The sequence below is a fragment of the Anabas testudineus genome, chromosome 24 (genome assembly GCF_900324465.2).
Source record: "Anabas testudineus chromosome 24, fAnaTes1.2, whole genome shotgun sequence".
NCBI lineage: Eukaryota > Metazoa > Chordata > Actinopteri > Anabantiformes > Anabantidae > Anabas > Anabas testudineus.
In genome coordinates, this window is record NC_046632.1 from 5,968,989 (window position 1) to 5,992,561 (window position 23,573).

The window sequence follows — 23,573 nt, forward strand, 5'->3', positions numbered from 1 at the left end:
TGTTGAGCAATCTGAGAGATTTGTTTGATTCTTCGATAAAAACTCATTGTGTGACTCATTGTGTAGATTCATTCTTCATATGCTTAACACTAAAGGATTATATTGTTCTTCAATTAAGACCCCTAACTCTGATGAAATACAATTGTTTTGTAATGTTATCTTTACAGATCCAGTTCCAGTTTTTGACTCATGCTGTATTTAGTGTCATTGGTCCTTACAAAGGACTTTCACAAGCATCTCCTTCAGTACAAGATGCGTACACTCCACAGCAAAGCCTCTCTCCAGACAGCCATAACAAATGTGATGGAGACCTCAGCTGCTGAACCCAGACCTCTCGATAAATTCCAAGCATGCAAACTCTAAAAACAATCTACCAAAACCACACACTGACAGTGAAAAAGACGCCGCGGCAGAAGAGTCAAGCATGTGACCTGCATTAGACTGGATATGTTTCTGATAAAGCGTGAAGAGGAATGTGCAAAATGAAAAGCTGGCTGCTGCACAAGTAAAAGAATCATTCTGAAAGGAAATGTGGGAGTTAAAGGTAAAGTAATTCCATGCGTGCTTAGCCTTATTAAATATGTAGCATAAAGGAAATGTGCTCTCTTTTCCAGTTTAGCCAGTGCCCCCACTGGCTGCCAGCCAAGCAATGCCGGCAGCCTGCACGTTCAGGTAGAAATTCTAAAACACGGAGCCCGTTCTCATGGAAAGCCAATTCCAGAGAATGATGATATCCAAGGCATTTCTACTGCTCACTCTCTTCCTCTGACCTTGACCATCCTGCAGCTGTCATCTCTTCTTCCTCAGCCATGAGCAATTACATACCCTTCCTTGTTCTGTGCACCTTCCCTCTCTCCCATTGCTTTAAATATTCAAGATGGATAATGGTGTTCGCCTCCTTCTCGAGGCCAGGCAGCAAGATTGGAGACAGAGAAGAAATGTAAAAGCACATGCATGTCCTTACACGTGCCAAGAAGCACGAGACTCAGGATTTAAGATTAATAAAAGACATCTTTCTCCTTCTTTTTTAGCCACTGACATCTGCAACCTACTAATCAGTATCACACACAATGATCAGTGTGGGTGTTATACTTTACCAGTGAGTTCAGTAACACCACTTCAATAACATATTCTCCATATTCTCGAAGTCTTTCCTGCCTCCTTATTTTAAGCTTTATTAAATCTCTAATGACAGCACAGACGTTACGTTATAGCACAAAATTAGGTGCTGCTGGGTGCCATGCCATAATTGCCATTATAGTCACAGTAGCTTGAAGGTGGTGGAAGCCCTTGTATTATCTAATAATTCAGTCAGCCATCTTCATGCAACAACTAGGACATGTTAATACATATTTAAATTCCTTTTTAAATTATTTGCTTGACATTTATTTTATATAGAAGAATAAATCATAGAAACATACAGTTTGAGGAGGATTTTTTATTGTACCTTGATATGTGCTATGTCTTTAAATGATGCATTAAAAAAAATACATTGCATATTTAAAATTCAAACATCCCACGCCAAAAACAAGGCAAAGGGAAAAAAAAAAATCCCCACAAAAACAGTCCAACATTAACAACAAGCTGTTTTTTTTTTTTATCATAATAACGTAAAAACAAAACATCCGGTGTTAAATAGAATTAAAATAATTTAATTAGTGTAAATAGTGCAGAAAAGTGGTGATCACAGTTTGGGAAGACTTTAGAGAGTTGGTGGATGGTGCTCATGCTGGTACTGTCTATGCGTGTGTTTGTGTTTGATGGGGGGGGTGGAGGGAGGGTTGAATGTAGTACACCAACAGATGGGCACACATGGTTGACCATCTGCACGGACTACAGAATTGGTTTACCTTGACGTTTTTTTTTTAGTTTTGGGGTTTAGGGAGATCTGCTAGCAGGTGAACACTCTCCTCTAGAGAAAGGAGATAAAAGAATTAACAACAGCTTCTCAGCAGCACCTTTGTAACAAACAGACAATATCTCCATCAGACAAGCCCACACAGGGACTGTAGAGGGAAATAACAAATACCCAAAGCAGCAAAAGCAGCAAAATAAATATTTTAAGTTATAAGAGGCAATTTGATTGCTATCAGGGCAATGGTGATGTGTCAGTGAGGGGAAAGGTGGCATGCTGTGGAAATGATGGGGCGTGTAGGTCAGGAATGACCAAATGGAGCCTGTGTGTTCAGGGGTCTCTGCACAATGACAGCATTGGCCAAATCAGCCTCTTCCAGACTTAATTCTTTGTCGTTGAGCTCTCGGAAAGGAAGAGATGTCGTCAGGACGAAAGGTGGGCAGCTTCTTTGGCAGCGTGCTACAAAGTTTTGGACATCAGTGATGCTAGACGAGAAACGGCATTATAGAAAAGAAGATCAGTGAAGGAGTATGAGACAGTACAGAAACATTCCCGCCTGAACATAACTATTCCTTTTCATGAGCAGTCCCGCTCTATGCTCTCCTCTGACACGTCAGTTCTTTGAAAGCACTATACTAGAAACATCATCTATTATTAATTACGAGCATGCATACATATGCAATCCTATGGCAGCCCTGGTTGAATGGGTTCAGTCCTGTTGTTTCTTTAGCTACTAACACCGTTATATAAATGCAGCATCTGAGTTACGCAATCCCTCTCTGGGGATTTTATAGATCTACTCCATTGCTACATCTCAGATTATGTTTTCTGCAGCCCCATGCACTGTGGCAGGGGATATAACATGCCCCATTCCTTCAAACTCCAGACTAGAACAAAGCATTATATAAGCCTCGAACAAAGCTCCTCAACACCTCCCGAGCTAGTACAAACAAAAATCTTGTCATCCCTTGAACTACTTCTTTCCTGTGATGCTTGGGAATATGCTGTTTTCTGACAGAAGAGCGGGACTAGAGGGTGTTGAGATATTCCTTTCACAGAACAGTTATTCTGTCTTTAATGTGTACATATTATCTGATGATGTCAAGCTTACTGATTGAGATGTAGTGTGTAGTATTTTGGCCTTGTCGTTGTGTCATACGCACCGATGCGATAGGTTAAACCTCTGCACCAATCTTCTGCCATCAGCCAACCAGATCTGCAGGGAGGTAACAGGAAGGGCGTGGTCTAGTGTTACCATGGGAATAGGAGGAGATTCTCCATCCTCGTGCACAGATGGTGACCTGGCCACTACTCTGGGTGCAACACTGAAAATGGAAAAAAAATTATTTATATTTAAAAGCACATCCACTATTTTTGTGATCGATTGGCATCAGGAGTGGCAGACAAAATGTTAAAATAAATACTTCTGGACTCACTAAAGAGTTATATTTATGTAGTGATTATCTAAATCTATTGAGGCTCTCTGTTTATCAGGCTGACTTTTCAGTTAGGTCAGACCTGCTTGTATGTTTTTTGATCCCTGGTTTGTGAGGGACACCTAGTGGTATTAAGTTGTATAGTATATTGAACTTGAGACAGAATGTGCAAGGTACAATCATATATATAGTAAATGCACACTGTAGAACACTGTAAAATGTAAAAAACATTTTCTTAGTAATATGATCACAACAACAATCTCCTACCTGCCAAGCCGGTATCCTCGGCCACTAAAAGGGTGAAACGTCTTTTTCTTGGGAACATAATTTTCCTCTGTCAGATCCTCCACGCTGATCTCCAGCTCCTCCTCTTCTGCTCGGCTCTCCCACTCTGCTGGAAGCTCCCTGGGATACATTAAAGATCAGGCTTTAATGTCTAGTCAGATCAATCAATATGACAAATGAGCACTAATGAGCATTATGCTTTATCTGTCTTATGTCCCTTGCTTGTGATGGTAATTTCCCTGTGGGCACTAATGGTGGACCATTGAATGAAAGGCAAGGACAGACATTATGCTACATATGTGTTACAGTACATATAAGGTTTGACTATATATACACACATGGACACAGTAATTACAATTTTCAAATCATTATTACAATTATGTTATGCTGCACAGAATTGTCTGCACATGAGAACCACAGTGATCCATATTTGTGTAACTCACCCCCTCTTAATTGCATCTAGGAAATCTTGGTTCTCTGGTATGGAGTAGCTGCGAAACTCCTCATCATTAACAGTGAAGCCATCCTTCCACAGCCTCACCACCATTTCCACCTGCAACGAATGCCACAAACATGAGCCCTGATCAGTCCGAGACATAGAGGTGCCTTTGTGTGCACATGAATGCAATTAAAAATGCATTTATAAAAAGTTCATTACTCTAAATAAAATCATTTTTAATTTTTTAATTTCAAAAATATATTTTTCTTTGATGGCTGTGAAATGGGCATTTGCTGAGAAGTGAATTGAAGTGAGTTGGGGTGAATGCGTTACTGACCTTTGATGTCCCTGAGGCATCATAACAGATCTTCTCCACCTCATCGAGGAGGTCCTCGACCGAGAAGCTACGCCTCATTGGAGTCTCCTCTTCATTTTCTTCACTGACAACCCTGGGGAAATAGGTAGGTGAGTAATTCAGTCTTTACATATCTTAATGAATGTAGCATGCAGTCACAGAGTTTATGTCATTTAGTGTCTTCTTTTTTTTTCTCCACATGAAATACTCATTCACAGCTCCTGGATTTCTAGGATCTTTTCAGGATGTTTAATTTTCTAGGATGTTTAATTGTTCCTTACATTACACAGTATAAAGAAATATAATATGCATTGAATTTGCTGTGACTTACCAGGTTTCATCTTTCTCATCTCCGACATTGTCAGTCTCTTTCATGATGTGCTGTGTTTTCCATCTAAGGGAAAAAAACACCTAATGACAAATCTACAAAACAGTGGGCAAAGCAGTTGTCATGATGTGGCTTTGGTTACAAATATGCCCTAAATGTCCAGCAATCAGTCACTAAGTTAAATCCACCTGTTGGTTTTTATGGTGTATTGGTAAGGGGTGAGCCTGGGGAAAAAAACTGAACTGCTGGCCATGATTGACAAGTGTCAGCAGACACAATACATCGCAGCTTGCTGCGCATGGGGCTGTGTATCCGCAGATCAGTCCCAGACTCCATGCTTACCCTCTGCCCACCACAACATTAAAACCCCTGGGCACATTTAATGTTGTGGCGGTTCATATACATTTACTGTCACTGTAATCCACCGATTAAAAGGTCATTTTAAAAGAATCCCACACAAAGCAGCCTGTAGCTTGATCGTTAATTATATAAGTGGGCGTCATACGCGCACATAGAGCCAGCGACACAGGACCTGTGCACAATAACATGGATTACATAAACATAGACGCTCAGTAGATGCTCCTCAGCATGCGCGCGTTAAGGTTAATGCCAAATACTGATTTTACCAGTCCGTGTTTTCTTGGTTAATCCCGGCCTACACATCTGCAGCCATAAGTTTCAGGCAGCGGATCTCCTGCTGAGCAATGTGTGACGTAGCACTGCCGAAAGTCGACTCCTCCTGTCGTAGTGACACAAAAAAGTGCCGAGCTCAGCACAACGACAGCAGATCCATATGGTAGGACAGAGGAAAACACACCTGATGCATGACAACAGCCTTACAAAATCTACCTATTTATCGCTACATTTATTATCTAAATCACTGGCTGTAATGTGCAAGGCGAGAAATGAAGGATTCAATAAATTATTAATTAACTATATGCATTGAGATGATAGCAGAGCCAATGGGACTTCCTACTTTATTTGACTTTAAGGAATCCCGTGCACTATTATCATGTACGTGTTTTTATAGTAACCGTATGATAAGTAGGCTACTAGTTCATTGTGATCGTAGTGAAATGAATGAATGCACCTGCCAAACAGAGCCACAGCCACTTGAGAGAGAGAGGTAGAGAGAGGTAGAGGGAGAGAGAGAGAGAGAGGGGGAGAGAGAGATAGACGGAGAGAGAGAGAGAGAGAGAAATGGCGCCTCGATGCTGCGTTCAGTGAGGCAGTGTTTGGAGCCGGTTAGGGAGATTCAGTAAGGGCACACAAAAAGGTAAAACATGGTGAATACTAGGAAAAGCTCACGGCTGGGGAGCGGTCCTTTCATCTCCTCGAGGACTAGGTCGTCGTCGAGAAACGAGCCGAACTCTGAGGATCATGTAAGCCGGTTTCTTTTCTTTGCCGGCGTGCTAGCTGGCTCTGCTAGTTGGCTAGGTAGCCGTAGCCGTGGCCTCAAGGTGCTCCACATAATGTGTTATTCACAACAAAATACGGACCGAATTAAAGCTGACACCCTCTCAGTCACATAGATGCACAATAAACTAGCTGAATGCAGAAACTCCTGTACGTGTCACTCCCACTAAACGCTTTGGACAGCTGTCAAATTACAAGCTAGCGATGTTAACTCCTGGCTAGCCCCAAGTTGAGTTCCCTTTGTGTTTGGCAATTTTACCCGGCTGACTTGTTTCACCATTGTCTCTACTAATGAGCCTCCTAAACAGAGACAGCTGGGGTTTTGACGTGTCTCTAATAGCAGTGCTTCGTGTCACCATCATGGAAGTATCGTCGTAGTTTTCTGCTCAAATGTGTAGCGATAAAACGATAGTAAAGCTAGCGTTTGTAGGGTTACAGCTAACCCGACAGCTAGCTTCAAGTGGGGGAAGGGAGTCCCAGGTTCAAAACAGTTGACTGCCTCAAGTCCCGTATTTAGCAAGTCTGAACTTGGTGAACTCTCTGTTGTAAAGACCCCAATAGACCCCTATACAACCTGTTTATATACTAGGTGTTAAGACAAGCTGCTATAACGTCACAATGAATTATATTTTTCTTCTTGATCGACACGTACACTTGATAGGAAGCTCTAGTTTTTACAGAGATCGTCTGACCTACAAGCTGTTTGACAGCCTTTGTCTAAAAATGTAAACACTGAGATTATGCAAGGCAAGGGGTTCTGTCTTTCCGAGGTATATGGCATTATTGTAGCATAGTTTAGCATAGTCGAACAACATAATTCACCATCACGTAATTTGGTAGTCATTAGCGCATTCTTGAGTTTTAATCGGCTGTTTGGCGAGGTTTATATTTTTCCTAATTGTGGTTGAAGAAATTCAACCCATTTCTGGCTTGTATTCATTCCTGTGGATTGCAAACAGGCTAACTAATGACACATGATCATGCGATCTGCGATTGATGGGCTTTAGGATGATGAACTTGCACATAAACAGTTATTTCCATGAATGAACGTCTTGCTGGATATCAAACTCATAACCATTTCGCCCTGTGATACCTTGTTGCAAAAACCTGTTGCTAAAACTGATCATTGTTACAACATTTTCACAAATGTTTTGAAAAATCATATAAATTAAGAATGATTTCAACATGCGGCTGTCAAACCATTTCTGTTCATTCATACTCTGTTAGTACATCTTGCACTTTTCAGTCTGTCTTCATCTAACCAGCTAGTCAGACAAACGTTTCTGCAGGCATTGCAGACAGTTGCCTATGACAACAGTGAGATATGCTCTCATATCAGCAAGAAACTTAAGCTGTGAAGGGTGTAAGCATCAAGGGCATATGTTTAGTTGCTGTTCTGATACAGAGGATAGGCTACATTAAGGAGTTGGGTACAAGGTGTCTTGTCTAATGACACTCTTTGCTTGTTCTGCCATTTGGAGTTTGGTGTCTCCTGGCTTAAAAGTCCTTTGTGTTGTTATAGATATTATTTTTGCTTAAACATTTTAGTATTACTTGTTTAATATATAGCATTTAAGGAATTATTGACAGGATGGATTCTTTATGTGACTGTCATGTTATTTCGTCTTCTCTTTTTCTGTTGCACAGTTGTTCTGGTTGATTCTTGCATTTCTCCTTAGTCCTCTCAAATTTTGATATGGTCTTTGGTTAATAGAAGGAACCCAGTAGTGATGTGAGCAGTCCCAGCAGCCCACGGTTGGCTCCACCTTCAAAGCGAACGCGACGACAGACTGCCTCTGAGCCCAGCTCCAGTGATACCTCCCCATCCCCTCAGACTAAGGCCAGGGTCAGCTGGGATCTTCCCACATACCACACCAGGTCAGCCACTGGCAGTTGTATAACTCAAAAGTATCTTTGAATGATGCATTAAAGCAGTGAGCAGTATTGGACAGATTATTGATAGACAGGCATATTACTACATTGTCTTTGTAATAACACGAAATGTTATGTTGGGACAAACTTAAAGTTATGGAATTGTTAGCTGATTTGTCTGTACACATTTGTTGTCAAATGTTCATAAGTATTTTCACTTTGTCATTTTATTTCTAGGCTGTCTTCTCGCATAATGCAAAATGGGCATGGTAATGAAAATCCTTTCAATTTGTTGAAGTTTTTTGTTTTTTTTAGTCATAAATTTAGCATATACATCCGGCAGGGAATAAATTAAAGGATTTGTTCCTAATTGAATTTTTGTTAATGCTGCAGCCCATATGAGTCACCGTAATGAGGAGAGTGCAGGTGGAGATCACTCTCACATGAACGGTCACGTGGAGCTGAAGAGGAGCTGCCGAGTGAGGAAGAGCCAGTTTGAACACCTCAATCAGAGCCTACTGTTTGACCAGCTGGTCAACAGGTAGCTAACACTAACTTTACTTTCATTGTTTTTTTGCAATGCTGCTTCTTAACCAAGAGAAGTAGTCGGAATGAATTCTTGTTTTTGGGAGAAATATAAGAAATCCAAAACATTTGAAAAGTGAAAAAGTGAAGATGAAAATCTTGGCCAAATTACAGATAAAATTCTGTAAAGATGCCTCAAGTTTGTCTTATTTTATGCTGTTCTGTATATGTGTAGCACTGCTGAGGCTGTCCTTCAGGAGATGGACAACATCAGCAGCATCAGGCAGAATCGTGAGGTGGAGCGACTTCGAATGTGGACTGGAGACACTGAAGAGGTAAGTGTAGTACTATAATAACACACAATAGGGAGCTGGAATAGAGCTATTGCCTGTGATCTGTGAACACAAATGATTGTGTTAAGCTGCCTTTCTTTCAGGAAAACATGGACATGTATTCCCGGGTGAAACGCAGGAAGTCAATGCGCAGGAGCACTTTCAGCATGCCTACACACCACAAAGTCATGAGCAAAACTGAACAGGAGGAAGAAGAGGAGGAAGGGACAGAAGGTCAGTTTTCACTAATGTTATCCTTATGAATCAGTGATGCGAAGGAGAGATCATGAAAACTTTATGAACTACCTCTGTCTCAAACCCCCCCAAAATGTAGTGTCAGTGTTTTAGTGCACTTTGGGTGAATCTTGTAAAAGCTTATACTTTGTAGTATTTTGATTTGAAATTTGAAAACTACATTTGTGACTTTCAGAATCTCATGGTGAAGAAGAGGAGGAGGATGCAGAAGATGACGATGAAGATGATGAAGGAGATGAAGTGGAAGAGGCAGGAGAGGAAAATGACAGACCATACAACCTGAGGCAGAGAAAAACAGTGCAGAGATACGAGGCACCACCTATTGGTAGTTTTTTTTCTTTTTAAATCAGACTTGCCAATGGTTTAGCTGTCTTGGGTATATTGTCCGTTAATTTAATTAATTCTCCATTCAATCATGTTTGCAACTATTTAAAGGTGGATATGTGACTATTTGCTTTGTTTGACTTTTCAGAGCCTGTGAACAGAAAACAGAGCAACCCCTCACTTTTTGACACTCACAGGTCCCCAGCAAGAAGAAGCCATATAAGGTTGTTAGAAATTTTGTTTGTGAGAAAAACCAGTCAAGTCTGATGCTAAATATGTCGCAGTGTGCTAATGTTTAGGCCAATTCAAGAATTGGAAGTGTGTCTGACCATGGGCAAAAATTAACCATACATTTGCCTTAAAGCAACATGACTAAGATGACTAAGCTGTGGTAGCTGTTGTTTTAAGGTTTCTGCTGACGATTGAGGATTGTGAGGTTTCATGAATTTAATCTAGATTGTTATACTTTTCCAGAGTGAAGAAACATGCCATACACAGCAGTGACACCACCTCCTCCTCTGATGAAGAGCGGTTTGAGCGACGAAAAAGCAAGAGCATGACCAGGGCTAGAAATAGGTAATGACTGCTGCTATCTTTTTTCTGTTTTTGTTTTTAGTCCTCTTCTGATTTAATTTTTTGTTTTTTCCTAGGAAATGTAGGATTCCTAACACTGGTTCGATAGTTACTGTTGTGTATAGGTGTAGGATGCAATCACTCATCATTCATATTTGCTTCACAGATGTTTGCCCATGAACTTGACTGCCGAAGACTTGGCTAGTGGGGTGCTGCGTGATAGGGTAAAAGTGGGTGCCAGCTTGGCTGATGTGGATCCCATGAATCTTGATAGCTCTGTGAGTAACGGTAACAAGAGGACTGCAGGAGTGCAGATTTAGGCTAAAAACTCTGAAGTTTTGTAGTTTTCATTAAGTATAGCAACAGTGTTTTTAATGATAATAATCAATACATTTCAAACTGATTTGTATTGGCTTACATTTTTTTCCATAGATTTTTAATGTTCACAGGTGATGTGGGAAATATCTGTTTTCTCCTCAGGTGAAATTTGACAGTGTGGGTGGCCTCAGTAATCACATTCAGTCGCTAAAGGAAATGGTAGTGTTCCCCCTGCTTTATCCTGAGATCTTTGAGAAGTTTAAGATTCAGCCTCCCAGGTGAGAAGAACAAGCATGTTATAGTTTATTTCAAGATATGACTATAGAACAGACTATATATATACATATACTGTATATATACATAGTTTTTCCGTTCTGTTCTGCAGATTTGACAACTGTGTGCCACTTAAAGGTGCAATTTGTTTCTCTATGTAATGGCTAAAGCAACACCATATTTCCCTTTTTGGGATTAATAAAGTTATCTATCTTACCATCTATCCATCCTAAGATATGTATATGTTTAAAAAGTGACATTTTGCCGTAATTTATTAGGCTTTTTCTAATACCTCTCCCTTTTCATGAAGAGGGTGTTTGTTCTACGGCCCACCAGGAACAGGAAAAACCTTGGTTGCGCGGGCACTTGCCAATGAGTGTAGCCAGGGAGACAGGAAGGTTTCATTCTTCATGAGGAAAGGAGCTGACTGCCTCAGCAAATGGGTTGGTGAATCAGAACGCCAGCTACGTCTGCTCTTTGACCAGGTGAATCATACAGACAGCACCCTCATGAGATTAAATAAAATGTTTGGACAACATCTGTGTAATCGTAACTCTTGACCTGAATTGTCTTGAATTTGAAGCTGACTTTCTGCTGCTGGTAGAGTGTTTTTTCCTATGATTATTATGTGCTTGTTTATTTGATATTGTCATATTTCTTTTGACAATTTTTGAGAAAGGTGACTTCTTGAATGTAAATAAATTGGACCTAACCAGCTTTATTTAATTTGTATTTTATTTTATATATATATTAATTTTTTTTTCTTGATCTTTCCTATGCTTTTGGTAAGGCGTACCTGATGAGGCCATCCATTATTTTCTTTGATGAGATTGATGGTTTGGCTCCTGTTCGCTCCAGCAGGCAAGACCAGATACACAGGTAAGACAAAGTGATTGTAAACTTTCATGAATATACTATTTGTATATGTTTTGCTTGAAAACATAGTATCTTCACCACGGTTCTGTATGAAATGGCTTATGAGCATTTATAGTCAAGCACCTGATTACTGGCTATGAAGTCACTTTTCGTCTGAAAAATGCTAATCACATCAATGCATATTTGTTTTAGATTTCTTTTTACACATAAGAGCATCAACAGTTTAATCAAAAATGGGAAACACATTAGCTGTACCACATAGTTCCTTTGTACATATGTATGAATGTATGAATCTGCAGTGTTCAGGTGCTGCTGCTGTTACGTTATTTACCAAAAGGTGGCACAGCTTTGCTAGAACTGCATGTCCAAAACTGCTGGCAGAGCAACTTTGATTTGTGGAAGAAATTGACCACATCTGGATTTTAGGTCTTCATACTACTGTAACTCTGAGTCCACATTAGTTTTTTGTTCTTATTTCACACTGAGAATAGACGTAATCAATGATCACAGCTTTATGTCAGATTTAGACCATTCCATTTTGCATTGTAATTATAATATGCCTAAATAGCTTGCAATTGAACCTCGAGAAAGCGGTTTCCATTTAAAAAAGAAAATATCTGTGAATTAGGATATAAATGTGGACTAGAGCTTTTTCAAATCATAAAATGTCCAAGTGCTTAAATTTCTTATGAAGATGCTCCCCTATTTCTTTCAGTCTCTGAGTACTATTGCTGCAAATATGTTTTTGGTTACTGTCATGCATTATACTGCCAAACTCTTATTTAACTTTATTGTAGAAACGCAAGGCATGTTCTGTGTGTGGTGTTACCTTGGGTGTAAATTTAACACTGCTATTAATAATAATGAATTATTCATATAACACTCAACATAATAAAATCTGTCCCATCACCTCCTTCATTCTATGTAGTTCCATTGTGTCTACTCTGCTGGCCTTGATGGATGGCTTGGACAGTCGTGGGGAGATAGTGGTCATTGGTGCTACAAACAGACTCGACTCTATTGACCCAGCACTCAGGAGGCCTGGACGCTTTGACCGGGAGTTTCTGTTCAGCCTGCCCGACAAGAAGGTGAGATGGAGTGAAACATCAATATTGTGTACGTGTGCACATGGACACAGTATTTGTCATAAGATCAACTTGTTTTCACTGCACCTGTCATTTCTTTAGATGTGTATTTTATTGTAGGAATGTTTTATTTCTATATATAAAAGATTTTATTTTAAAGCATAGAAGTCCAACATACAGGCTTCATGTTCACCTTAAATTAGCTCCCCTCAATAACAGCATACAGTATCACTTACTGCACAAAGAGTGCTATACCCCAGCTGGCGACATGTTACAATGATGAAGTAAGTGTTTTACTCTTATGAGTCCTGTGACAAAATTAGTACTTTCAGCCCTTTGGTTATCAAGAGTCTCCTCTGCTGTTTTTCCACTGCAACTTGCTTTGATCTAACAAGTGAGTGGCAAAGGAGATGCTCATTAGGTTTCTGGAAAATTAAAAATCTAATTTATAATATTTATTGCAGATCTAAGTGCTTTAATCTAGTGCTTAGGGAGAATATCTTGCTACATATGAAACAATGTTAAACATTTGTCATCGTGGCAGTGCGTCAAATAAGTTGTTCAGTGTAGATAACCCCCTCCAAATCAAACCTGTCCAATGTGGTGTCTTGAATGGTCTGTCTACACAGTAGGATCACTGGTAATCAAAGCCTAAGCTGCAGGCCATTGCCGACTACTCTCATTAATAGTGAGCTCTGACCGATTAAAAACCTTCCTCCGCTCTTCCGCAAACAGCGAACCTGTCTACACATTCAAGTTCAGCTTCCTCCTGGTATTACCCAAGCTAGAACCTGCATGAAATCTGGCTCAGCCGTGCCATTTGAAAAGAAGTGGAGATGTGATGAAAGATGATGAAAACTTTTGCCCTTGATTCATGACAAAGACTACTCTGTTCTTAACGCCTGCTCATCAGAGGACCGTCCTGTGGAGATATTGCAATGAATTTAAGGGCGTTTTGTGCAGAAGTGTTAGCAAGCCCTTCAGATAAGCTCATTCATGTATTTGAGTCAGTTTTTATTTTTGATTTGGTATTGTCAGGTCTAGCTAGAATAAGGGAAATACTCAGTGAGAGATGTTTTTAATTGATGTTCCTTATTTCCTAAGTACCACTGTTGTGCTGTTTCTTTAATCTTGTTTTATACCGCCTACCATTTAAATGACATCTTAATTCAAACCTCTTTTACATTGTTTGTTAGTAGTGATGGCAGCCATTGTGGCCTTTAAACCTGTTACCTTGCTAGTGTTGTTCCTGTTAGACTACACTGGACCTGTGCTCCCTCATTTATCGACTCTGCTTTGTTTCCCTTTGTCAACCACAAATCCTGTTTTCAGGCCAGAAAGCACATCCTACAGATTCACACACGGGACTGGAATCCCAAATTGGCTGAGCCATTTATAGATGAACTTGCAGAAAAATGTGTCGGTAAGGGTTACAGTTGTGTTTAAAACATTATGTTTAAAACTTATGCTAGCTATATATATATATATATATATATATATATATATAATATTTGCTAAACAAATTATTGTGACTTTTGTATATCTGGCTTGCTCCCAGGCTACTGTGGTGCTGACATCAAAGCACTTTGCACAGAGGCAGCCTTGGTGGCTTTGCGACGCCGCTATCCCCAAATCTATGGCAGCAGCATCAAACTGAAGCTGGATGTCACCTCCATCGTCCTGGGGCCTGGCGACTTCAGCAAGGCCATGAGGACAATCGTTCCAGCCTCCCACAGGGCCCTGGCTCCCCCAGGCCGAGCCCTGTCCCCCACCCTCAGGCCCCTGCTGGCCAGCTCTTTCTCTTTGGTGCTGAAAGCTCTGCTCCGAGTCTTCCCCCATGCTCTGTGTACTGACAGGGACAACACACATGGTAGGGATCGTCCATGGCTGTACTATTTGTTTTTGCCTTCCTGCTGCTGTTTGTATTCTTCTTTCAGCCTGACTTTTGCTCTTGTCTCCCTTGCCACCTATTTCACTTGTTGGTGTGCTTTCCCTGCTGGTACTTTGTAATAAGGTGGGAGAAAGAGATAATCAAATACTACAGAGTGCTTTGTATCACCCTCACACAATGAACATAGAACCTGTGGTGAAACATTTCCCTTTGAGCATGCCGCAGTTATTGGATAACCAGTCATTCTGCTAGCACTTCAGTAAGTCAACAAAAGAGTGTTTACAGCAGATTAGCCACAATGCAACACTTGACCAGTGGGAGATTGCTTCCCAGAGTTGTACTTCTTGCACCCAGTAATGGCATGAATATCCCAGGGTGCTGTATTACTTTAAATGCCTACGTTACATCTCCCCTAATAAGCCACCACTCGCATTTTTTAATTCTCACTTTTTGGTTAAATGGCTTTGTTAATGTCAGTGTTATGGTTGCTTTGAGAGTTAAACTTTAAGGAACAAACTTTTAAGTGCATTTACCACCACAGTGCTCAATAGATCCAGGAAAAGTCAGTTGCTAGATATACAAGCAGTGTTTGTCTCTGTGCTAGGCGGTGACAATCAACTGCTTGAAGAGGACTATTACAGCGATGATGACAATGAAGGCTCTGCTTCCATCTATGAAGTCCAGCCTGCTGCATCTCCAGAGAGATGGCATTCCTCTTCTGCAACACATAGACCCTTCCTCCATTTATCATCGTGAGTTTATTAAAGAATTGCTTTCATGGACATCTGGTTCTAAAGTTGCTTTCTGACAAAGTACTGTATGTTTATTTAAAGTGCAAAGTCTCTGGTGTAATAGTACACTGCTACAAACCAAATATTATTAAGTCTTATATCAGTGTCAAAAAAAATACATCAAAGTTCTTAGTCACAAACTCTAAACTAAAGACTGCATGCTAAGCATAACAGTATTCAGGCAAACTATACCAGTTTGTTCATTGAGCCGAATGCTGATATACAGTGAAATTGGTTTTATGTGGTCATAGGATGTTGTTGACTGTACAAGAAATGTTCCATGGCTGCAATAATTAAGGTTACTGGATTATATTTTAGTCATGTATCAAGTATTAGGGGCTACTATAGTTGTAGTGCTTCTTGGAAGTATGTTTGTCTCCTAGTAGAGGACAGCCTCTTAATTACACTGCCCATCCCAAAAAAAAAAAGCACACACTCTATATTTTGTTCAACCACCTTTTGATTACAGCACGCATTCGCAGTACTATCATTTCAATAAACTTCTGCAATGTCTCATGTATTGATGACGGGAGAGACTATGACTCTGTGGATGGCCAATCCATATGTTAAAACGATTTGACATGATTCCTGAACCACTCTTTCACAAAGTTAGATGAATCCTGGCATTGTCACCTTGGAATATGCCTATACCATCAGGGAAGAAAAAAAAATCCATTGATGGAATAACCTGGTCATTCGGTATTTTCAGGTAGTCAGCTGACTTCATTTTTTGGACACATAACGTTGCTGAACCTAGACCTGACCAACTGCAGCAACCCCAGATCATAGCACTGCAGGCTTGTACAGTAGGCACAAGGCATGATGGGTGCATCACTTTACCTGCCTCTCTTCTTACCCTGATAAGCCCATCACTCTGGAACAGGGTAAATCTGGATTCAACAGACCACATGACTTTCTTTCACTTTTAACTAAGCACAATTTGCTTAGTTAAATCCAGGTGATGACTCTTTTTTTGGACAGGCAGTGTTTATTGTAAAATGTTATTTTCAAATCACAAGAATGTTTGACTGATCAGTTAGAGCAACAAACAGAAATCAGTGGTTCTGTAGAGATATTACTAAGTGGGGAAAACGAAAGAAGGTAATAATGCAGTTCTCTATTCAGAATTACAATCTCTGAGGTGAATGAACTGGACTGTTCAACTGTTCAATAGATAAGAAGATGGGGCTATTCATTAACTGGAACTATTTAATGATGAAGCTAATAAGCAGTTATCAAGCTACTCGTCTAATGCAATATTTGAATGACTATAATTACTAGTGAGTGATTGTAAACTGACAGATACTTTACTTCAAACTTAAAGACTTTAAACTCCCATCTGCTTCTAGCTCTGCCCTCCAACAGCCCACAGCTTACCGACCTCGCCTGCTGCTGGCTGGGGCTCCAGGCTCAGGACAGAGCTCCCACTTGGCCCCTGCCTTGCTGCACCACCTGGACAAGCTACCAGTCCACCGCCTGGACTTGCCCACTCTCTACTCCATCAGCGCAAAGACACCAGAGGAGTCTTGTGCTCAGGTAACATGCACATTGTTGTATCAGAAGATGCAGATATGCAGATACATACAAGGTTGTCTGTGGCAGTGATTATCTTGCTTGGATTTTACTTAAGGAGTTTGTACTCTTTTGGTATTAGCATGCTTTGAGTATTGTTATTTCAACTTTCAGTGATTTACCTTTGGTTAAATGTTGCTTTCATTTACACTATAACTTTTTATCTATTCTGATTTCAGCAAAAACGAGTACTTGACCTTTGTGTGGTTACAGGTTTTTCGTGAGGCCCGTCGTAGCATGCCCAGTATAGTGTTTATGCCACATATCTCAGAATGGTGGGAGACAGTGGGTGACACTGTGAAAAGCACTTTCCTCACCCTGCTCCAGGATGTGCCCTCTTTCAGCCCTGTCCTTATTCTTGCAACTGCTGAGAGCCACTACTCACAACTATCAGACGAGGTAGGAATACATTATATGCACATACACTTGAACTAAAATTTTCAGATTCACCTGAAGGCTTGCCGTATGTTTTTGTTGTTGCTGTTGAATAAGAATAATACAAAAGGTGTACCACTTACAAGGATGTCGTCATTATTTTTTGATCATATGCTGTCCCATACTGCTATGCATGGATTGTTGAATCAGATTATTCAAGTACAGAGATCAACTGTACTATTGAAGAGACAAAGTAGAAAAGGCTGCTCACTAATTCAGCTCAACACTGTTCAGGTTGAAAATATATCAGCCTAATATCCTCAGACAGCTGGTTAGCTAATGTTAGCACTACGGCAGGGTACAGCCTGAATAAAGTGGAATCCATACACTGAGCATTCATCTTCTAAGCTTCACATCTTGAGGCCAGAGATAATATCTCTTTAGCAAATTAAACGGAGAGCTCAGATAAATGTGCAAAGTTGTTTTTGTTTTTTTTTTTTTTTTGTTTTGTTTTCCCAATTTGTCCCTCTCATAGATGTGTTGTATAGATTTGCTATGAGAGGGACATAGACAGCTACCCATCCACAATTGCAGCAGCCCTGTAAATTGAGGTGGGTTTGCAAAGCCTGTACCTTTTTACAGATTATGGGATTTAAGGCAGGTAATTTAGCATCGAACTTCCCTGTTAATTTTTTATAGCACACTACACACATCATGTGACCAAGTATGTACCACTTACAAGTAATAACAAGCATACACAGAACATTTAATGCAGATTTACATGTTTACTAAGTAAAGATGCAAATTAAAAGATTGATAATAGGAATAAAAATTGCAATTAATTGGATATTTCTGGAATCCATTTTATATGGCTGTAGAGGTCAAACAAGGGGTACTTTTTAATGCCATAGTGGAGCATTAGTTCTGACATGGGGTGTCTGTGTCAAGGTTACATATTCTCATTGAGTTTTTATCTACTTGGTCTCAATCTCCCTTTTCTTGGTCTTTATCCCACTGCTCACTTTTCTCCCTGGGTATTCCCATCCCTGCTCCTTCATTCTTCCTATTGGATTTATCATTCTCTTTATGAAAGGCAAAGCGCAGTAAGACCACCCGTAGTGGGTTAAGCTGTGAGGTAGGGATTGCGATTGAGTAAATGAAAATGGAGAAAATTGGAGGGGAAGAAGGCACAGAAAAATAAGGGGAGGTGGGTCCTCCCTAGTGAGGCAACAGAAGGGCTTTAATTAGCTTTGGGAGTTGGCAGCCTCATGTCTTGACCCCAGGACACAGTCACACCAGATCAGTATGTTTGTGCAGACTTTGCAGGTTTTTTTCTGTTTTGCGCTGCGAGTATATGTGTAGCCGCGGCTGCTTCATTGGCAAGGCTTCAACCCTGGCTATACTCCCAAGGAGAGGGAGGCTCTCGGGATGGTGCTTTTTCTGTAGTTTGACTTATTAGGACTCAGACACCTATGCCCTTTCTTAATGTCTCTAGTTGTAGTTGCCATTTTTCCCCCCTGAACCTGTTATGTGCTACCATACTGGACAGTGGAATTATCAGCACTACTAATGCCAGAGTTTTGAAGTCTGGGAGCTTTTCTCCTAGGAAGTGATCAAGTCAGCAAGTCTCGCTGAGGAGTGGGATTTCCCCCTTTGTTGTCACTATTTCAAAAATATCAGTTGGTGACTGAAATTGGTGTAGGCCTGTAAGTATATGTATATGTCTGTTAGTCTGCCCATTTGTTTCATTCTTGTAAATTATATCTTGGAACCTAGAGGGAATGTCTCGAAATCAAATGTCCACTTGGACTAAAGAATTAACTGATTAGCTTTTGGCGGTATAAATCTTATCAACACCTGGATGGCATTTTATTACATATGGCACAAACATCAACTTGAACTCATGGATGAACATATTAGAATATGAATCTGGACACACATACTTTTCAACTGCTTCAGCTGCTACTGTAATTTATACTATATCTTTATTTAATGCTAGTGTGAATTTGCACTTTGCACTTGTTAACCAGTTCATTTCTCACTTTTTTTTTTACAGTTAAACTGTGAAAATCAGTTCTCTAATTTTTAAACTACTTTTCAAAGAGAATGTCGTGTTTGTAACACAAGGTGCTTCTTTGTCCTGTTCCCACACTAGCAACACATTAGCAACATTACTTATATTTTTTGTTTTGTTATGTCATATTCATATAGTGATAGTTTTACAGTGTTTTGCTGAACTGCTCCCCATATGTTTTATTTACTCTTGAATGGACAGTGCCGTCAAAGAGTAAAGCATCCAGGCCATCCAAGTAACACTGCACTGCACCTGGACTACTTTCACCACTCAAATTCTCACAGTTGAAATCCAATTGGCTCTCAACTCTACTGACCTTCAATGGATTGGCTACACTGTAAATTAATTGAAGATTGATTTCTTTGAAATGTGTTAAACCTGTACTTACAATTGCCCCTAGTGGATGCTTCAGACAAGCTTTACTTGACTTTACAGGTTGGTAGTTTTCATAATAACACCTGTTCATTGAACCATTTAATTATTTACAATACTGGCAATGCTTGTTATTTAGGAGAATAACTTGAAAGTTAAAGTTATATTGAGACATCCTTTGACCACATAAAACCTTAAAGAGCATTGGAATAAATGTCTTCAGCTCCACCGTAAATTGTGACATAAATTATACCTTACAGTTGCTTCATACAGGCAAGGCTTGAACATTTTTGGTTTTAATTTTTACGCATGGATGCAGTCTTTGGTGTTTGAAGTGATTGCTGTCTCTGGGTGTGTTGTTTTACTCTCTAGCACAGAGAATGCAGTGACAGCTGCTGTCTCTGCTCCAAACCTCAGCAGGTAGCAGGCAACATCCCTCCCCAGCCAAAACTGACACTATAGACTCCCTCCCTCCTTTAACAGCAATTCAGCATGTGTAGATTGACTTCCTTTTCAAAAGAAGACTATTAGAAATAGCTAGAACAATTGAAAGGGTGAAGTAATAACATTCAGTCTTTATGTTAAGCACTGTAATGATTTTTGGTATGTGTATTGTAATGTATGAATTGTTTGTTGAACGTTAATGCTTTCACCACAGTTTTACGATAAAGACACAACTGTTTATGCGACAAGAATCGAGTCTCAGTAAACAGTGTTTTTATAATTAAACTTTTTTTTCCACATTTTGTCCATTGTTACCTGAGCACCTAATAGACCTGTGAAGTAGTGGTAGAGCATTACTTGCAAATTATAGTGAGCCTGTGGTGTCGGTATGCTAAAAGTGCCTCAAGCTCTGTAATACACATAGGAGCCATGACAAAAATTAGCAGCAGTGATGCACTGTGACAAGGAATAAAACCAAACAAACCAAAAAACATATGGTTGCTGAATCACAACTGAAACGTGATTCAAAAAGATGGGTGGTAGCATATTCTTAGTTTAAATGATTACGGTCAATGATTCAACTCACAACTATTCTGAGATGCCAGTATTGTTGACCGTCAGAAGGTATTGTTTGTTTGTGTTGTGGGGGATAAGGGAAAACAATTTGAAAAAAACAATTGTAAAATGTGTTGTTTAACCATGTTTGAGGGCACATGTGTTTATAGTTGCTTTGAATGGCAATGTTAGAAGGCATGTAGAAAAGCCTGCTACTATAGAGATAGGTGAGACAAGAAAATTGCCCAAATGGGGATAACTAGGTACACTCATAGTCACACACTTGAGGACAGTCTTTCCTCGAAGACATTACAAATGCCTTTGAGGCTGGTGGTCTTCAATTCTTATGGTAAAGTGGTTATGAAGAGAATGACAAAAGAGCTTAAGATGGATATTCAAATATGTCATACTTTCTCAACTTGCATTCCCAGTGACAACGTGACATGAGATTTTAATTGTGCAAAATTTGTCAAATTGAAAAGAGTAGGGGTGACAAGGTTTCAGATACAGTTAGAGGTATACTTAATGGGTCAGTATATTTCAGATTAAGTGACTTTGGGCACTTACATGGCATACATGTCTCCTAAAGCCAATCTTTGAGTGCTGCACTTGAACACTGCTGGTCATACACACACTAAATTGATGCTTTGCGATCAATGTGTGCATTTTCACACTAAATGTGGGACTGATGAAGCTTAGATGAGTAGTGAAACGTTTTAACCAAACAAGAAGGAAGTCCAGTTGCCATGACTCAACTTCCAGACATTTAGTGTGCCGCAGCTTGATGAGCAGCAAAATAATTTGACATCTTTTATTATACAGGTCTAGGTCACAGTGACAGCAGTCTAAGCAGAGTAGCCTATATGTCATTTTCCCTAGCCACATCCTCTAGCTCTTTTTTGGGGGATCCTGAGGCATTCCCACATGGTTTCAGGGATGTAAACCCTCCAGTGTGCCTTGTGGCCTCCTCCCTGCTGGACATGCCCCAGACTACTAAACAGGGATTCAGCTTGGATCTGCTCTGAGCTCTTTTCAGTGGCAGCATTTGTGTTATCTCATTTCAGGGACTAGTCACCACAGCCCATGACCATAGGTAAAAGCTGAAATATAGGTTGTGTGGAGAATTAGATCTTCACCTTTAGGATTTTAACCATGACAATCCAGTATGTCACCTGTGTTACTCCAGAGATTCAACCTGTTTTTTTGTGCTTTGTTTACAGTACAGTACTGCCAATTTTTAATTGTGTGTTCCCTTCTCATTTCTGATTACTGATTATCTTTAGATTGGTGATTCATTATCTTTAGATTTGGTTTCTTAATTTGAATTCAGGAACAGTTATTCACTTAAGCTGTGCCAAACTGCTGACAAATTTTTACTTGTGCCATTTTTTTTTTCCCCTTTAGAAATAACAAAACGGATATGTAATATCAGTGGCGCTTTAGGCTGTCTTACAGGAATGTTTTTAGTTTGCTTTTAAGTTGTTTTAAAAGGTTAAGAATTAATGAGGCTAGGAGAACAGATGTCCAGTTTTATTTTACAGTTGCTGCGCTTCCTTCCTCTATACTCTAACCCTCTTTTTAACCATTCATCTATTGAAACATTTGTGCTATCCCTCCTTGTGTCAACATCTTGGCAGCTTTTATCCTGAATAAAAAAACTGAGAATCATTACCTGCTGTGTACTACATACTCTTTGACTATCTTTGGCTCTCCTCCTGTCTTCTTCACTTTTACTTTTTCCCCTTTTTTTCCCCTCTTGTGAGGGTAGAACTCAAAAGAGAACAGGAGATGCAGGAGGAAAGGGAGAGCAAACATGCAATAAGGGAGAAGATCGATATGAAAGAACAAACGGGCGAGATACAAAGTGGGAAGTAGGTGCTTAGTTAGAAACAGAGGTTTTCATTTGGAGCAGCCTGAGCACCATCATGAAACTGAACTGGGGAATTTAAATCCCCCTGTAGCCCCCGTAAAGATGCACAGCAGAAATTAAGGTAGAGTGGCCTGGACAAATGTGGTGAGCTCAGAGTCACATTACACAAATCGAGTAATGAATTGGTCACAACCCCCATTATGAATGAAGATTTATCAACCTGTTTTGAGATGTTAATTTGTTTTTACTATGGGATTTGTACCTGATTATGACCTATATCTACAATATAGTAATACCTGTACAGTCCATATTTCAAGTATCCAACATTTTACACATTCCTCTTTATCTGGGCTCAAACCCTTAAACCGTTACACAATCTATTGTTTTTGCATCTTAGAGGCAGTGCATTATTGACAAAGGATCAAACAGTTTGATCAGGTATCATTTTGTATAATTGAGTGATAATCAATTTTTCTTTCATCATTATTGCAAGTAATGTGGGCATTTTTACTTGTTCATGAAATCCTTAACATCTAAGCCCTGTGCTGCGTTTTACTTTAGCTTGATCTTGAGGTTGGTCAAAACAGGCATATTATTTACACACTGCTTTCTCAAGAGTCTGGTATTTCATTGGACTAGGTTTTTTTTTATATGTGACATACATAGATTGGCTTGATCAACGCAGTACATTTAGTAACTGTAGAAAATGAAAAAATTTATTAGAACGAGCATTACAGAAGTAAGGTAAAATCTAACTACTTTTACATGAATCTGAAATTAGGTGCACTCCATAGACATAAAGCATAAAAGCTGCCATATTCTCTACACTTCAAACATTTTCCAAACTTTCAGTTTTATTGCAAAATTGAGGTAAATTTGAAGGGCTAACAATAGTGTTTAACTCCCTAACTGCTCAACCCCCTAATTGCTTTGCATGCAGGTGAGAAGTATATTCCAGAGGAGCTATGGAGAGGTATTAATGTTGTGCCCTCCAGGAGAAGAGGACAGGAGGAGTTTCTTCTCCAACCTGCTGTTGGTCCAAGCAGCCAGGCCTCCACCACGCCTCAGGAATAAAGGTATTT

At 39.8% G+C, this 23,573-nt stretch overlaps 2 protein-coding genes across 2 annotated transcripts in view; one reads left to right on the top strand and one right to left on the bottom strand.

Annotated features, from left to right (window-relative positions):
* Window positions 1-1,868: 1,868 nt before the first annotated feature.
* ubxn2a (UBX domain protein 2A) lies at window positions 1,869-5,441 on the bottom strand. Its single transcript, XM_026340670.1, has 7 exons — window positions 5,325-5,441; window positions 4,702-4,764; window positions 4,353-4,464; window positions 4,020-4,129; window positions 3,559-3,696; window positions 3,019-3,180; window positions 1,869-2,340 (listed from the first exon to the last, which is right to left on the bottom strand). Exons 2-7 carry the CDS (start codon window positions 4,743-4,745, stop codon window positions 2,157-2,159), a joined length of 750 nt encoding a protein of 249 aa, XP_026196455.1. The 5' UTR covers window positions 4,746-4,764; window positions 5,325-5,441; the 3' UTR covers window positions 1,869-2,156.
* A 452-nt stretch (window positions 5,442-5,893) lies between these two features.
* The window catches only part of atad2b (ATPase family AAA domain containing 2B), a 56,375-nt gene continuing 38,695 nt past the window's right edge, over window positions 5,894-23,573 (top strand). The window contains exons 1-20 of the mRNA XM_026341244.1: window positions 5,894-6,080; window positions 7,829-7,992; window positions 8,224-8,255; window positions 8,380-8,527; window positions 8,747-8,846; window positions 8,948-9,077; window positions 9,274-9,423; window positions 9,571-9,646; window positions 9,897-9,998; window positions 10,162-10,273; window positions 10,476-10,591; window positions 10,897-11,071; window positions 11,377-11,465; window positions 12,391-12,550; window positions 13,880-13,970; window positions 14,106-14,417; window positions 15,043-15,190; window positions 16,579-16,765; window positions 17,015-17,200; window positions 23,432-23,567. Of these exons, the coding sequence (XP_026197029.1) occupies window positions 5,982-6,080; window positions 7,829-7,992; window positions 8,224-8,255; window positions 8,380-8,527; window positions 8,747-8,846; window positions 8,948-9,077; window positions 9,274-9,423; window positions 9,571-9,646; window positions 9,897-9,998; window positions 10,162-10,273; window positions 10,476-10,591; window positions 10,897-11,071; window positions 11,377-11,465; window positions 12,391-12,550; window positions 13,880-13,970; window positions 14,106-14,417; window positions 15,043-15,190; window positions 16,579-16,765; window positions 17,015-17,200; window positions 23,432-23,567 (2,713 nt within the window). The 5' untranslated portion in view covers window positions 5,894-5,981. The remainder of the gene's footprint in view (window positions 6,081-7,828; window positions 7,993-8,223; window positions 8,256-8,379; window positions 8,528-8,746; window positions 8,847-8,947; window positions 9,078-9,273; window positions 9,424-9,570; window positions 9,647-9,896; window positions 9,999-10,161; window positions 10,274-10,475; window positions 10,592-10,896; window positions 11,072-11,376; window positions 11,466-12,390; window positions 12,551-13,879; window positions 13,971-14,105; window positions 14,418-15,042; window positions 15,191-16,578; window positions 16,766-17,014; window positions 17,201-23,431; window positions 23,568-23,573) is intronic.